The sequence below is a fragment of the Babylonia areolata genome, chromosome 22 (assembly GCF_041734735.1).
Source record: "Babylonia areolata isolate BAREFJ2019XMU chromosome 22, ASM4173473v1, whole genome shotgun sequence".
In the NCBI taxonomy this organism is placed as follows: domain Eukaryota; kingdom Metazoa; phylum Mollusca; class Gastropoda; order Neogastropoda; family Buccinidae; genus Babylonia; species Babylonia areolata.
This window is the reverse complement of record NC_134897.1, coordinates 992,701-1,004,857: the sequence shown is the minus strand read 5'-3', so window position 1 is coordinate 1,004,857 and position 12,157 is coordinate 992,701. Positions and strand designations below refer to the sequence as shown.

Below are 12,157 nucleotides of genomic sequence, written 5' to 3'. Positions count from 1 at the left end.
GGGAGAGACAGAGACAGAGGAGAGACAGGGGAGAGACAGAGACAGAGGAGAGACAGGGGAGAGACAGAGACAGGGGAGAGACAGGGGAGAGACAGAGACAGAGGAGAGACAGAGGCCAGGGGAGAGACAGAGACAGAGGAGAGACAGGGGAGAGACAGAGACCAGGGGAGAGACAGAGACAGAGGAGAGACAGGGGAGAGACAGAGGAGCAACAGGGGAGAGACAGAGACAGAGGAGAGACAGGGGAGAGACAGAGACCAGGGGAGAGACAGAGACAGAGGAGATACAGGGGAGAGACAGAGGAGATACAGAGGCCAGGGGAGAGACAGAGACAGAGGAGAGACAGAGGCCAGGGGAGAGACAGAGACAGAGGCAGAGGAGAGACAGAGGCCAGGGGAGAGACAGAGACAGAGGCAGAGGAGAGACAGAGGCCAGGGGAGAGACAGAGACAGAGGAGAGACAGAGGCCAGGGGAGAGACAGAGGAGAGACAGAGGCCAGGGGAGAGACAGAGACAGAGGAGAGACAGAGGCCAGGGGAGAGACAGAGACAGAGGCAGAGGAGAGACAGAGACAGAGGAGAGACAGAGGCCAGGGGAGAGACAGAGACAGAGGCAGAGGAGAGACAGAGACAGAGGAGAGACAGAGACAGAGGAGAGACAGAGGCCAGGGGAGAGACAGAGGAGAGACAGAGGCCAGGGGAGAGACAGAGACAGAGGAGAGACAGAGGCCAGGGGAGAGACAGAGACAGAGGAGAGACAGAGGCCAGGGGAGAGACAGAGACAGAGGAGATACAGAGGAGAGACAGAGGCCAGGGGAGAGACAGAGACAGAGGACAGAGGCCAGGGGAGAGACAGAGACAGAGGAGATACAGAGGAGAGACAGAGGCCAGGGGAGAGACAGAGACAGAGGAGAGACAGAGGCCAGGGGAGAGACAGAGACAGAGGAGATACAGAGGAGAGACAGAGGCCAGGGGAGAGACAGATACAGAGGAGAGACAGAGGCCAGGGGAGAGACAGAGACAGAGGAGATACAGAGGAGAGACAGAGGCCAGGGGAGAGACAGAGGCCAGGGGAGAGACAGAGGAGAGACAGAGGCCAGGGGAGAGACAGATACAGAGGAGAGACAGAGGCCAGGGGAGAGACAGAGGCCAGGGGAGAGACAGAGGAGAGACAGGGGAGAGACAGAGACAGAGGAGAGACAGAGGCCAGGGGAGAGACAGAGACAGGGGAGAGACAGAGGCCAGGGGAGAGACAGAGACAGAGGAGAGACAGAGGCCAGGGGAGAGACAGAGACAGAGGAGAGACAGCTTGGTGCAGCAGCCTGTTTGAGCGCCCCCCCCTCCCCAATCCCCCTCTCCTCACCTCCTTCAGGGGGCAGGGGGAAAAACGGTTACGTAAATGTTTGTAAGAACACGCCAGGCTGGTTTATGTCTAGCAAGTTACCAGCTACCTCCATCCTCCTGTTCCCGTCACCTCTCTCTGTCTCTGTCTCCATCCCTGTCTGTCTCTCTGTCTCTGTCTCCCTCCCTCCCTGTCTCTGTCTCCCTCCCTGTCTGTCTCTGTCTCCCTCCCTGTCTGTCTCTGTCTCCCTCCCTCCCTGTCTCTGTCTCCCTCCCTGTCTGTCTGTCTCTGTCTCCCTGTCTGTCTGTCTCTGTCTCTCTCCCTGTCTGTCTCTGTCTCCCTGTCTGTCTCTGTCTCCCTGTCTGTCTGTCTCTGTCTCCCTCCCTGTCTGTCTCTGTCTCTCTCCCTGTCTGTCTCTGTCTCCCTGTCTCTGTCTCCCTCCCTGTCTGTCTCTGTCTCCCTGTCTGTCTCTGTCTCTCTCCCTCCCTGTCTCTCTCCCTCCCTGTCTGTCTCTGTCTCCCTGTCTGTCTGTCTGTCTCTGTCTCCCTGTCTGTCTCTGTCTCCCTCCCTGTCTTTTTCTCTGCCTTTCACTCTACCAGTCTGCCTCTCTTTCAATGTGCTGTGCAGTGCATAAAAAGTTTATTCATTAATACTTCTTAATTACTTCTTGATTTTTGACTCACTTGTGTAAACAAAGTGAGTCTATGTTTTAACCCGGTGTTCGGTTGTCTGTGTGTGTGTGTGTCTGTGTGTCTGTGTGTGTCTGTGTGTGTGTCCGTGGTAAACTTTAACATTGACATTTTCTCTGCAAATACTTTGTCAGTTGACACCAAATTAGGCATAACAATAGGAACAATTCAGTTCTTTCCAGTCATCTTGTTTAAAACAATATTGCACTTCTGGGATGGGCACAAAAAATAAAAAATGAAGCCTAATTATATGCAAACTGGATTTACTGTTATATTTATATTTTTTGTATTCTCTAAACTTGGCACTTTGATCTGATATTCTGACACAACAACAAGAGCAGCCATTAATACCACTTTTTGTTCAAACAAGAACTTCTTTTGCTAAACATGGAAGTTTTATTTATTTTGCAAACGTTTTGGTGCAGATAGTAAAAAAAGGGAAGTTACTCTGTAATTAATGCTATGGGACTTAATTTGCCACAAGTGAGTCTTGAAGGCCTTGCCTCTCTTGTTCTTTCATTCGAAGGCTGAAGAAAAAATGTCTGTCCATCTGTTTGTCTGTCTGTCTGCCTGCCTGTCCGTCCATCTGTCAGTCTGTCTGTCTGTCTGTATGTCTGTCCGTCTGTCTGTCTGCCTGTGCGTATGTCTGTCTGTCCATCTATCTGTCCGTCCATCTGTCTGTATGTTCATCTGTCTACCTTTCTGTCCATCATTCCTTCTGTCTGTCTGTCTATATCCCTGCCTGTCTGTCCATCTGAATGCCTGTCTACCCCTCTGTCTGTCTGTCTTTCCATCTGTCTGTCTGTCCATCTGTCTGTCTGTCCATATGTCTGACTGTCTGTTTGTCCCTCTGTCTGTCCTGTCTGTCTGTCTGTCTGTCTTTCAGTCCATCTATCTACCTGTCTGTCTGTGCATTCATCTGCCTGCTTGTCCATATGTCTGTCCGTATGTCCACCTGTCTGCCTGTCCATCTGTCTGTCTGTTCCTCTGTTTACCTGTTTGTTCCTCTGTCTGTCCATATGTCTACCTGTCTGCTGGTCTATCTGTCTGTCTGTCCATCTGTCTGTCTGTCCATCTGTCTGGCTGCCTAATGTTGCCAACTATCGGTCATTTTGTTTCTCCTTTTTTTTTCATCATTGTCTGGTGTGAATGAGTGATGTGTGTGTGTGTGTGTGTGTGTGTGTGTGTGTGTGTGTGTGTGTGTGTGTGTGTGTGTGAGCACTGACCCAGGGTGGTGTTGCAGACAGCTGACCACCAACTGACCATGGGCCTGGGGACGGAGGACTTGGAGGTCAACGTGACCGTCAGTAATGAGACGGGTCAGTCTTTGTTCTGTCAGTGTGACCAGTCAGTCTTTGTTCTGTCTGATGACAGGTCAGTCTTTGTTCTGTCAGTGAGACCGGTCAGTCTTTGTTCTGTCTTCTGTCTGATGAACGGTCAGTCTTTGTTCTGTCTGATGACCGGTCAGTCTTTGTTCTGTCAATGTGACCGGTCAGTCTTTGTTCTGTCTTCTGTCTGATGACTGGTCAGTCTTTGTTCTGTCTGATGACCGGTCAGTCTTTGTTCTGTCAATGTGACCGGTCAGTCTTTGTTCTGTCTGATGACCGGTCAGTCTTTGTTCTGTTTGATGACCGGTCAGTCTTTGTTCTGTCTGATGAACGGTCAGTCTTTGTTCTGTCAATGTGACCGGTCAGTCTTTGTTGAGTCAATGTGACCGGTCAGTCTTTGTTCTGTCTTCTGTCTGATGAACGGTCAGTCTTTGTTGTGTCAATGTGACCGGTCAGTCTTTGTTCTGTTTTCTGTCAGTCAGCCATTGTCTGTCGGCTGCCTGGCTCAACACAGTGCTCTTCATCTTCGTCAATGGGGTTGTCTTCAACATTTATCTGAGAACGAGGATTAGTTTGAGGATTTTATCTTGGCGTGAAAAATTATAATCTCTGTCTGTTTTGTGATTTTATCTTGGTATGAATGTCATGCTTTTTTTTGTATTTTTGTTGAATAAAAATGCCATGGATTTGAGTTGGAAATATTTAGAAACATCATTTGAACCCGTTTGAAAATGATATTGAAAGGAAATAAGGCTGACAGCACTGGAATGAAGGGAACTGTCAAGACAGGAAGTCAGCGCCAATAACAGGACAGCATGATGAAGACAGGAAGTCAGCGCCAATTACAGGACAGCACGATGAAGACAGGAAGTCAGCGCCAATAACAGGACAGCATAATGGAGACAGGAAGTCAGCGCCAATAACAGGACAGCATGATGGAGACAGGGAGTCAGCGCCAATAACAGGACAGCATGATGAAGACAGGAAGTCAGCGCCAATTACAGGACAGCACGATGAAGACAGGAAGTCAGCGCCAATAACAGGACAGCATAATGGAGACAGGAAGTCAGCGCCAATAACAGGACAGCATGATGAAGACAGGGAGAGTCAGCGCCAATAACAGGACAGCATGATGAAGACAGGAAGTCAGCGCCAATAACAGGACAGCATGATGAAGACAGGGAGTCAGCGCCAATAACAGGACAGCATGATGAAGACAGGGAGTCAGCGCCAATAACAGGACAGCACAGTCAAGACAGGGAGTCAGCACCAATAACAGGACAGCATGATGAAGACAGGGAGAGTCAGCGCCAATAACAGGACAGCATGATGAAGACAGGACGTCAGCGCCAATAACAGGACAGCATGATGAAGACAGGAAGTCAGCGCCAATAACAGGACAGCATGATGAAGACAGGACGTCAGCGCCAATAACAGGACAGCATGATGAAGACAGGGAGTCAGCGCCAATAACAGGACAGCATGATGAAGACAGGGACTCAGCGCCAATAACAGGACAGCACAGTCAAGACAGGAAGTCAGCGCCAATAACAGGACAGCATGATGAAGACAGGGAGTCAGCGCCAATAACAGGACAGCATGATGAAGACAGGGACTCAGCGCCAATAACAGGACAGCATGATGAAGACAGGACGTCAGCGCCAATAACAGGACAGCATGATGAAGACAGGGAGAGTCAGCGCCAATAACAGGACAGCACGGTGAAGACAGAGAGTCAGCGCCAATAACAGGACAGCATAATGAAGACAGGAAGTCAGCGCCAATAACAGGACAGCATGATGGAGACAGGGAGTCAGCGCCAATAACAGGACAGCATGATGAAGACAGGGAGTCAGCGCCAATAACAGGACAGCATGATGAAGACAGGGAGTCAGCGCCAATAACAGGACAGCATGATGAAGACAGGGAGTCAGCGCCAATAACAGGACAGCATGATGAAGACAGGACGTCAGCGTCAATAACAGGACAGCATGATGAAGACAGGGAGTCAGCGCCAATAACAGGACAGCAAGATGAATACAGGGAGAGTCAGCGCCAATAACAGGACAGCATGATTAAGACAGGACGTCAGCGCCAATAACAGGACAACACAGTGAAGACAGGGAGTCAGCGCCATTAACAGGACAGCATGATGAAGACAGGAAGTCAGCGCCAATAACAGGACAGCACAGTCAAGACAGGGAGTCAGCGCCAATAACAGGACAGCATGATGGAGACAGGGAGTCAGCGCCAATAACAGGACAGCACAGTGAAGACAGGGAGTCAGCGCCAATAACAGGACAGCACAGTGAAGGCAGGGAGTCAGCGCCAATAACAGGACAGCATGATGGAGACAGAGAGTCAGCGCCAATAACAGGACAGCATGATGAAGACAGGGAGTCAGCGCCAATAACAGGACAGCACAGTGAAGACAGGGAGTCAGCGCCAATAACAGGACACCACAGTGAAGACAGGGAGCCAGCGCCAATAACAGGACAGCATGGTGAAGACAGGGAGTCAGCGCCAATAACAGGACAGCATGATGAAGACAGGGAGTCAGCGCCAATAACAGGACAGCATGGTGAAGACAGGGAGTCAGCGCCAATAACAGGACAGCACAGTGAAGACAGGGAGTCAGCGCCAATAACAGGACAGCATGATGAAGACAGGGAGTCAGCGCCAATAACAGGACAGCATGATGAAGACAGGGAGTCAGCGCCAATAACAGGACAGCATGATGAAGACAGGGAGTCAGCGCCAATAACAGGACAGCATGATGAAGACAGGACGTCAGCGTCAATAACAGGACAGCATGATGAAGACAGGGAGTCAGCGCCAATAACAGGACAGCAAGATGAAGACAGGGAGAGTCAGCGCCAATAACAGGACAGCATGATTAAGACAGGACGTCAGCGCCAATAACAGGACAACACAGTGAAGACAGGGAGTCAGCGCCATTAACAGGACAGCATGATGAAGACAGGAAGTCAGCGCCAATAACAGGACAGCACAGTCAAGACAGGAAGTCAGCGCCAATAACAGGACAGCATGATGAAGACAGGAAGTCAGCGCCAATAACAGGACAGCATGATGAAGACAGGGAGTCAGCGCCAATAACAGGACAGCACAGTCAAGACAGGAAGTCAGCGCCAATAACAGGACAGCATGAGTAAGACAGGAAGTCAGCGCCAATAACAGGACAGCATGATGAAGACAGGAAGTCAGCGCCAATAACAGGACAGCATGATGAAGACAGGGAGTCAGCGCCAATAACAGGACAGCATGATGAAGACAGGGAGTCAGCGCCAATAACAGGACACCACAGTGAAGACCGGGAGTCAGCACCAATAACAGGACAGCATGATGGAGACAGAGAGTCAGCGCCAATAACAGGACAGCATGATGAAGACAGGGAGAGTCAGCGCCAATAACAGGACAGCATGATGGAGACAGGGAGTCAGCGCCAATAACAGGACAGCATGATTAAGACAGGGAGAGTCAGCGCCAATAGCAGGACAGCATGATGAAGACAGGGAGTCAGCGCCAATAACAGGACAGCATGATGAAGACAGGAAGTCAGCGCCAATAACAGGACAGCATGATGAAGACAGGACGTCAGCACCAATAACAGGACAGCATGATGAATGCAGGACGTCAGCGCCAATAACAGGATAGCATGATGAAGACAGGGAGTCAGCGCCAATAACAGGACAGCATGATGAAGACAGGGAGAGTCAGCGCCAATAACAGGACAGCATGATGAAGACAGGACGTCAGCGCCAATAACAGGACAGCACGGTGAAGACAGGACGTCAGCGCCAATAACAGGACAGCATGATGAAGACAGGGAGTCAGCGCCAATAACAGGACAGCACAGTCAAGACAGGGAGTCAGCACCAATAACAGGACAGCATGATGAAGACAGGGAGAGTCAGCGCCAATAACAGGACAGCATGATGAAGACAGGGAGAGTCAGCGCCAATAACAGGACAGCATGATGAAGACAGGGAGAGTCAGCGCCAATAACAGGACAGCATGATGAAGACAGGAAGTCAGCGCCAATAACAGGACAGCATGATGAAGACAGGGAGTCAGCGCCAATAACAGGACAGCACGGTGAAGACAGGGCGGTTTCCAGGGTGTTCTTCCTTTGATCTTCACCTCAAAGAAATGACCGACATCAAATTCCTGGCTTCTGTCTTTGAGGAGTCGCTGTGGCCGTTATTTCATTCCGTTCTGTTAAATATTCTATTTTTAGCTTTTGTTTGATTTTATTACGTTCTTGGCGATATTCAATTTTATATCATTCTATTTTATTATCTTCCTACCTCGCCCATTTATTTTTAGACAAACCGAGACGAAAAGGTACAGACAAACAGAAAGACATATTCACACAAAAATAGAAAAACGGATATTCGTTAAGACAGGCAGGCAGACGGACATAACTTCATGCTCCACATTTCCCAAGCCACACACTAATACCCCCCTACCCCCACCCCCTTCCATCTTCCCCAACAGGTGCCCGGATGATGGCGGACGGAAGTGACGTGGGGCAGAACTGGGGTCTGCTGGTTCAGCAGAGCGTGGGTCACGTGATCGTGCTGGTGGGCCTGGTGGGGAACTGTCTGTCTCTGGTGGTCATGAAGTCGAAGGCCTTGCGGTTCAAGTCCTATAGTCACTACCTCTGGTCAGTCCTTTGAGCTGTGCCTTGCTGTTCTGCTGTGCTGTGCCGTGCTGTGCCGTGCTGTTCTGCTGTGCCGTGCTGTGTTGTGCTGTGCTGTGTTGTGCTGTGCTGTGCCGTGCTGTGCTGTGCTGTGCTGTGCCGTGCTGTGTTGTGCTGTTCTGCTGTGCCGTGCTGTGTTGTGCTGTTCTGCCGTGCCGTGCTGTGCTGTAATGTGCTGTGCTGTGCCGTGTTGTGCTGTGCTGTGCCGTGCCGTGCCGTGCCGTGCCGTGTTGTGCTGTGCTATGCCGTGCTGTGTTGTGCTGTTCTGCTGTGCCGTGCTGTGCTGTGCTGTGCTGTGCTGTGATGTGATGTAATGTGCTGTGCTGTGCTGTGCCGTGTTGTGCTGTGCTGTGCCGTGCCGTGCCGTGTTGTGCTGTGCTGTGCTATGCCGTGTTGTGTTGTGGCGTACCGTGCCGTGTTGTGCCGTTCTGTGGTGTGCTGTGCTGTGCCGTACCGTGCCGTGCCGTGCTGTGCTGTGCTGTGCTGTGCTGTGCTGTGCTGTGCTGTGTTGTGTTGTGCCGTGCCGTGCTGTGCTGTGTTTTCCTATGCTGTTCTGTGCTGTGTTATGTTGCGCTGTGCTGTGCTGTGCTGTGCTGTGCTGTGTTATGTTGCGCTGTGCTGTGCTGTGCTGTGTTGTCCTGTCCTGTCCTGTGCTGTGCTGTCCTGTGTTATGTTGCGCTGTGCTGTACTGTGCTGAGCTGTGCTGTGTTATGTTGCGCTGTGCTGTGCTGTGCTGAGCTGTGCTGTGTTATGTTGCGCTGTGCTGTGCTGTGCTGTGCTGTCCTGTGTTATGTTGCGCTGTGCTGTACTGTTCTGTCCTGTGTTATGTTGCACTGTGCTGTACTGTGCTGAGCTGTGCTGTGTTATGTTGCGCTGTGCTGTGCTGTGCTGAGCTGTGCTGTGTTATGTTGCGCTGTGCTGTGCTGTGCTGTGCTGTCCTGTGTTATGTTGCGCTGTGCTGTGCTGTGCTGTGCTGTGCTGTGTTATGTTGCGCTGTGCTGTGCTGTGCTGTGTTGTGTTGTGTTGTGTTGTGTTATGTTGCGCTGTGCTGTGCTGTGCTGTGTTGTGCTGTGTTGTGTTGTGTTATGTTGCACTGTGCTTTGCTGTGCTTTGCTGTTGTGTGGTGTTTGGTATGATGCCTTATGTTATGCTGTGTTGTGGTATGTTGTGGTGTGCTGTGCTGTTGTGTTCTGTGGTGCTGCGTTGTGTTATGTTGCATTATATATGACTGGATTGTGTATTATGCACGAGTGTGTGTGTGTGTGTGTGTGTGTGTGTGTGTGTGTGTGTGTTGGTTGTTGTTTTATTGGTGCTATACATTATGTCAGTGTTGTGAGGTAACACGTTGCATGGCACAACATTGCATTGCATATTGTTTCACACATTATGTCAGTGGGTGGACAGAAGGGGGGAAGGGAATCCAGAGGGTGGACAGAAGGGGGGGGGGGGGTAAAGGGAATCCAGAGGGTGGACAGAAGGGGGGGGGGTAAAGGGAATCCAGAGGGTGGACAGAAGGGGGGGAGGGGTGTAAAGGGAATCTAGAGGGTGGACAGAAGGGGGGGTGGGGGGTAAAGGGAATCCAGAGGGTGGACAGAAGGGGGGGTGGGGGGTAAAGGGAATCCAGAGGGTGGACAGAAGGGGGGGGGGGGTAAAGGGAATCCAGAGGGTGGACAGAAGGGGGGGTGGGGGGTAAAGGGAATCCAGAGGGTGGACAGAAGGGGGGGTGGGGGGTAAAGGGAATCCAGAGGGTGGACAGAAGGGGGGGTGGAGGGTAAAGGGAATCCAGAGGGTGGACAGAAGGGGGGGTGGGGGGTAAAGGGAATCCAGAGGGTGGACAGAAGGGGGGGGGGGGGGTAAAGGGAATCCAGAGGGTGGACAGAAGGGGGGGGGGTAAAGGGAATCCAGAGGGTGGACAAGGGGGGGGGGAATCCAGAGGGTGGACAGAAGGGGGGGGGGGGGGGTAAAGGGGAATCCAGAGGTGGACAGAAGGGGGAGGGGAATCCAGAGGGTGGACAGAAGGGGGGGTGGGGGGTAAAGGGAATCCAGAGGGTGGACAGAAGGGGGGGGGGGGGGTAAAGGGAATCCAGAGGGTGGACAGAAGGGGGGGGAATCCAGAGGGTGGTAAAGGGGAATCCAGAGGGTGGACAGAAGGGGGGGGGGGTAAGGAATCCAGAGGGTGGACAGAAGGGGGGGAATCCAGAGGGTGGACAGAAGGGGGGGGTAAAGGGAATCCAGAGGGTGGACAGAAGGGGGGGGGGGTAAAGGGAATCCAGAGGGTGGACAGAAGGGGGGGGTGGTGGGGAATCCAGAGGGTGGACAGAAGAGGGGGGGAGATCCAGAGGGTGGACAGAAGGGGGGGGGGGGTAAGGGAATCCAGAGGTGGACAGAAGGGGGGGGGGAATCCAGAGGGTGGACAGAAGGGGGGGGGGTAAAGGGAATCCAGAGGGTGGACAGAAGGGGGGGGGTAAAGGGAATCCAGAGGGTGGACAGAAGGGGGGGGGGGTAAAGGGAATCCAGAGGGTGGACAGAAGGGGGGGGGGGGTAAGGGGAATCCAGAAGGTGGACAGAAGGGGGGGGGGAATCCAGAGGGTGGACAGAAGGGGGGGTGGGGGGTAAAGGGAATCCAGAGGGTGGACAGAAGGGGGGGGGGGGGGTAAAGGGAATCCAGAGGGTGGACAGAAGGGGGGGGGGTAAAGGGAATCCAGAGGGTGGACAGAAGGGGGGGGGTAAAGGGAATCCAGAGGGTGGACAGAAGGGGGGGGTAAAGGGAATCAGAGGGTGGACAGAAGGGGGGGGGGTAAAGGGAATCCAGAGGGTGGACAGAAGGGGGGGGAGGGAATCAGAGGGTGGACAGAAGGGGGGGGAGGGAATTCAGAGGGTGGACAGAAGGGGTAAAGGAATCCAGAGGGTGGACAGAAGGGGGGGTAAAGGGAATCAGAGGGTGGACAGAAGGGGTAAAGGGAATCCAGAGGGTGGACAGAAGGGGGGGGGAATCCAGAGGGTGGACAGAAGGGGGGGGGGGTAAAGGGAATCCAGAGGGTGGACAGAAGGGGGGGTGGGGTAAAGGGAATCCAGAGGGTGGACAGAAGGGGGGGGGGGTAAAGGGAATCCAGAGGGTGGACAGAAGGGGGGGGGGAATCCAGAGGGTGGACAGAAGGGGGGGGGAGGAATCCAGAGGTGGACAGAAGGGGGGGGGGAAGGGAATCCAGAGGGTGGACAGAAGGGGGGGGGGGTAAAGGGGAATCCAGAGGTGGACAGAAGGGGGGGGGTAAAGGGAATCCAGAGGGTGGACAGAAGGGGGGGGGGTAAAGGGAATCCAGAGGGTGGACAGAAGGGGGGGGGGGAGGGAATCCAGAGGGTGGACAGAAGGGGGGGGGGTAAAGGGATCCAGAGGGTGGACAGAAGGGGGGGGGGGGTAGGGAATCCAGAGGGTGGACAGAAGGGGTTGGGGGGTAAAGGGAATCCAGAGGGTGGACAGAAGGGGGGGGGGTAAAGGGAATCCAGAGGGTGGACAGAAGGGGGGGGGTAAAGGGAATCCAGAGGGTGGACAGAAGGGGTAAAGGGAATCCAGAGGGTGGACAGAAGGGGGGGGGGTAAAGGGAATCCAGAGGGTGGACAGAAGGGGTAAAGGGAATCCAGAGGGTGGACAGAAGGGGTAAAGGGAATCCAGAGGGTGGACAGAAGGGGGGGGGGGGTAAAGGGGATCCAGAGGGTGGACAGAAGTGGTGGAGGGAATTCAGAGGGTGGACAGAAGGGACAAGCGATGGACAGAAGCTGGGGGAAGGAATCCAGATTGTGGTGGATCTGAGGAGTGGGTGTTGATGTGTAAATGTAATCCAGAGCGTGGACAGAAGGGGGCGGGAATCCAGAGGGTGGAACCAAAGGAAAGGGAACCAGAGGGTGGACAGAATGGAGGGGGAAATCCATAGGGGGGCCGATAGTGTGTGGGTGAATCAGACGGTGGACAGAGGGGGAGGGGTGGAATCCAATGGGTGGACGAGGGGGGGATGGGAAGCGTGGCGAGTGGGGTGGTGGTCAAGGGTGCGACAGATAGGGGGTCAGGGGGCTCTTCTTGAT

General features: G+C 53.2%; 1 protein-coding gene across 1 annotated transcript in view; it reads left to right on the top strand.

The window, feature by feature from the left end:
* Nucleotides 1-12,157, top strand: part of LOC143297478 (uncharacterized) — a 51,974-nt gene that overhangs the window by 23,291 nt on the left and 16,526 nt on the right. The window contains exons 2-3 of the mRNA XM_076609874.1: nt 3,273-3,348; nt 7,876-8,044. Coding sequence (XP_076465989.1) covers nt 3,294-3,348; nt 7,876-8,044 — 224 coding nt within the window. The 5' untranslated portion in view covers nt 3,273-3,293. The remainder of the gene's footprint in view (nt 1-3,272; nt 3,349-7,875; nt 8,045-12,157) is intronic.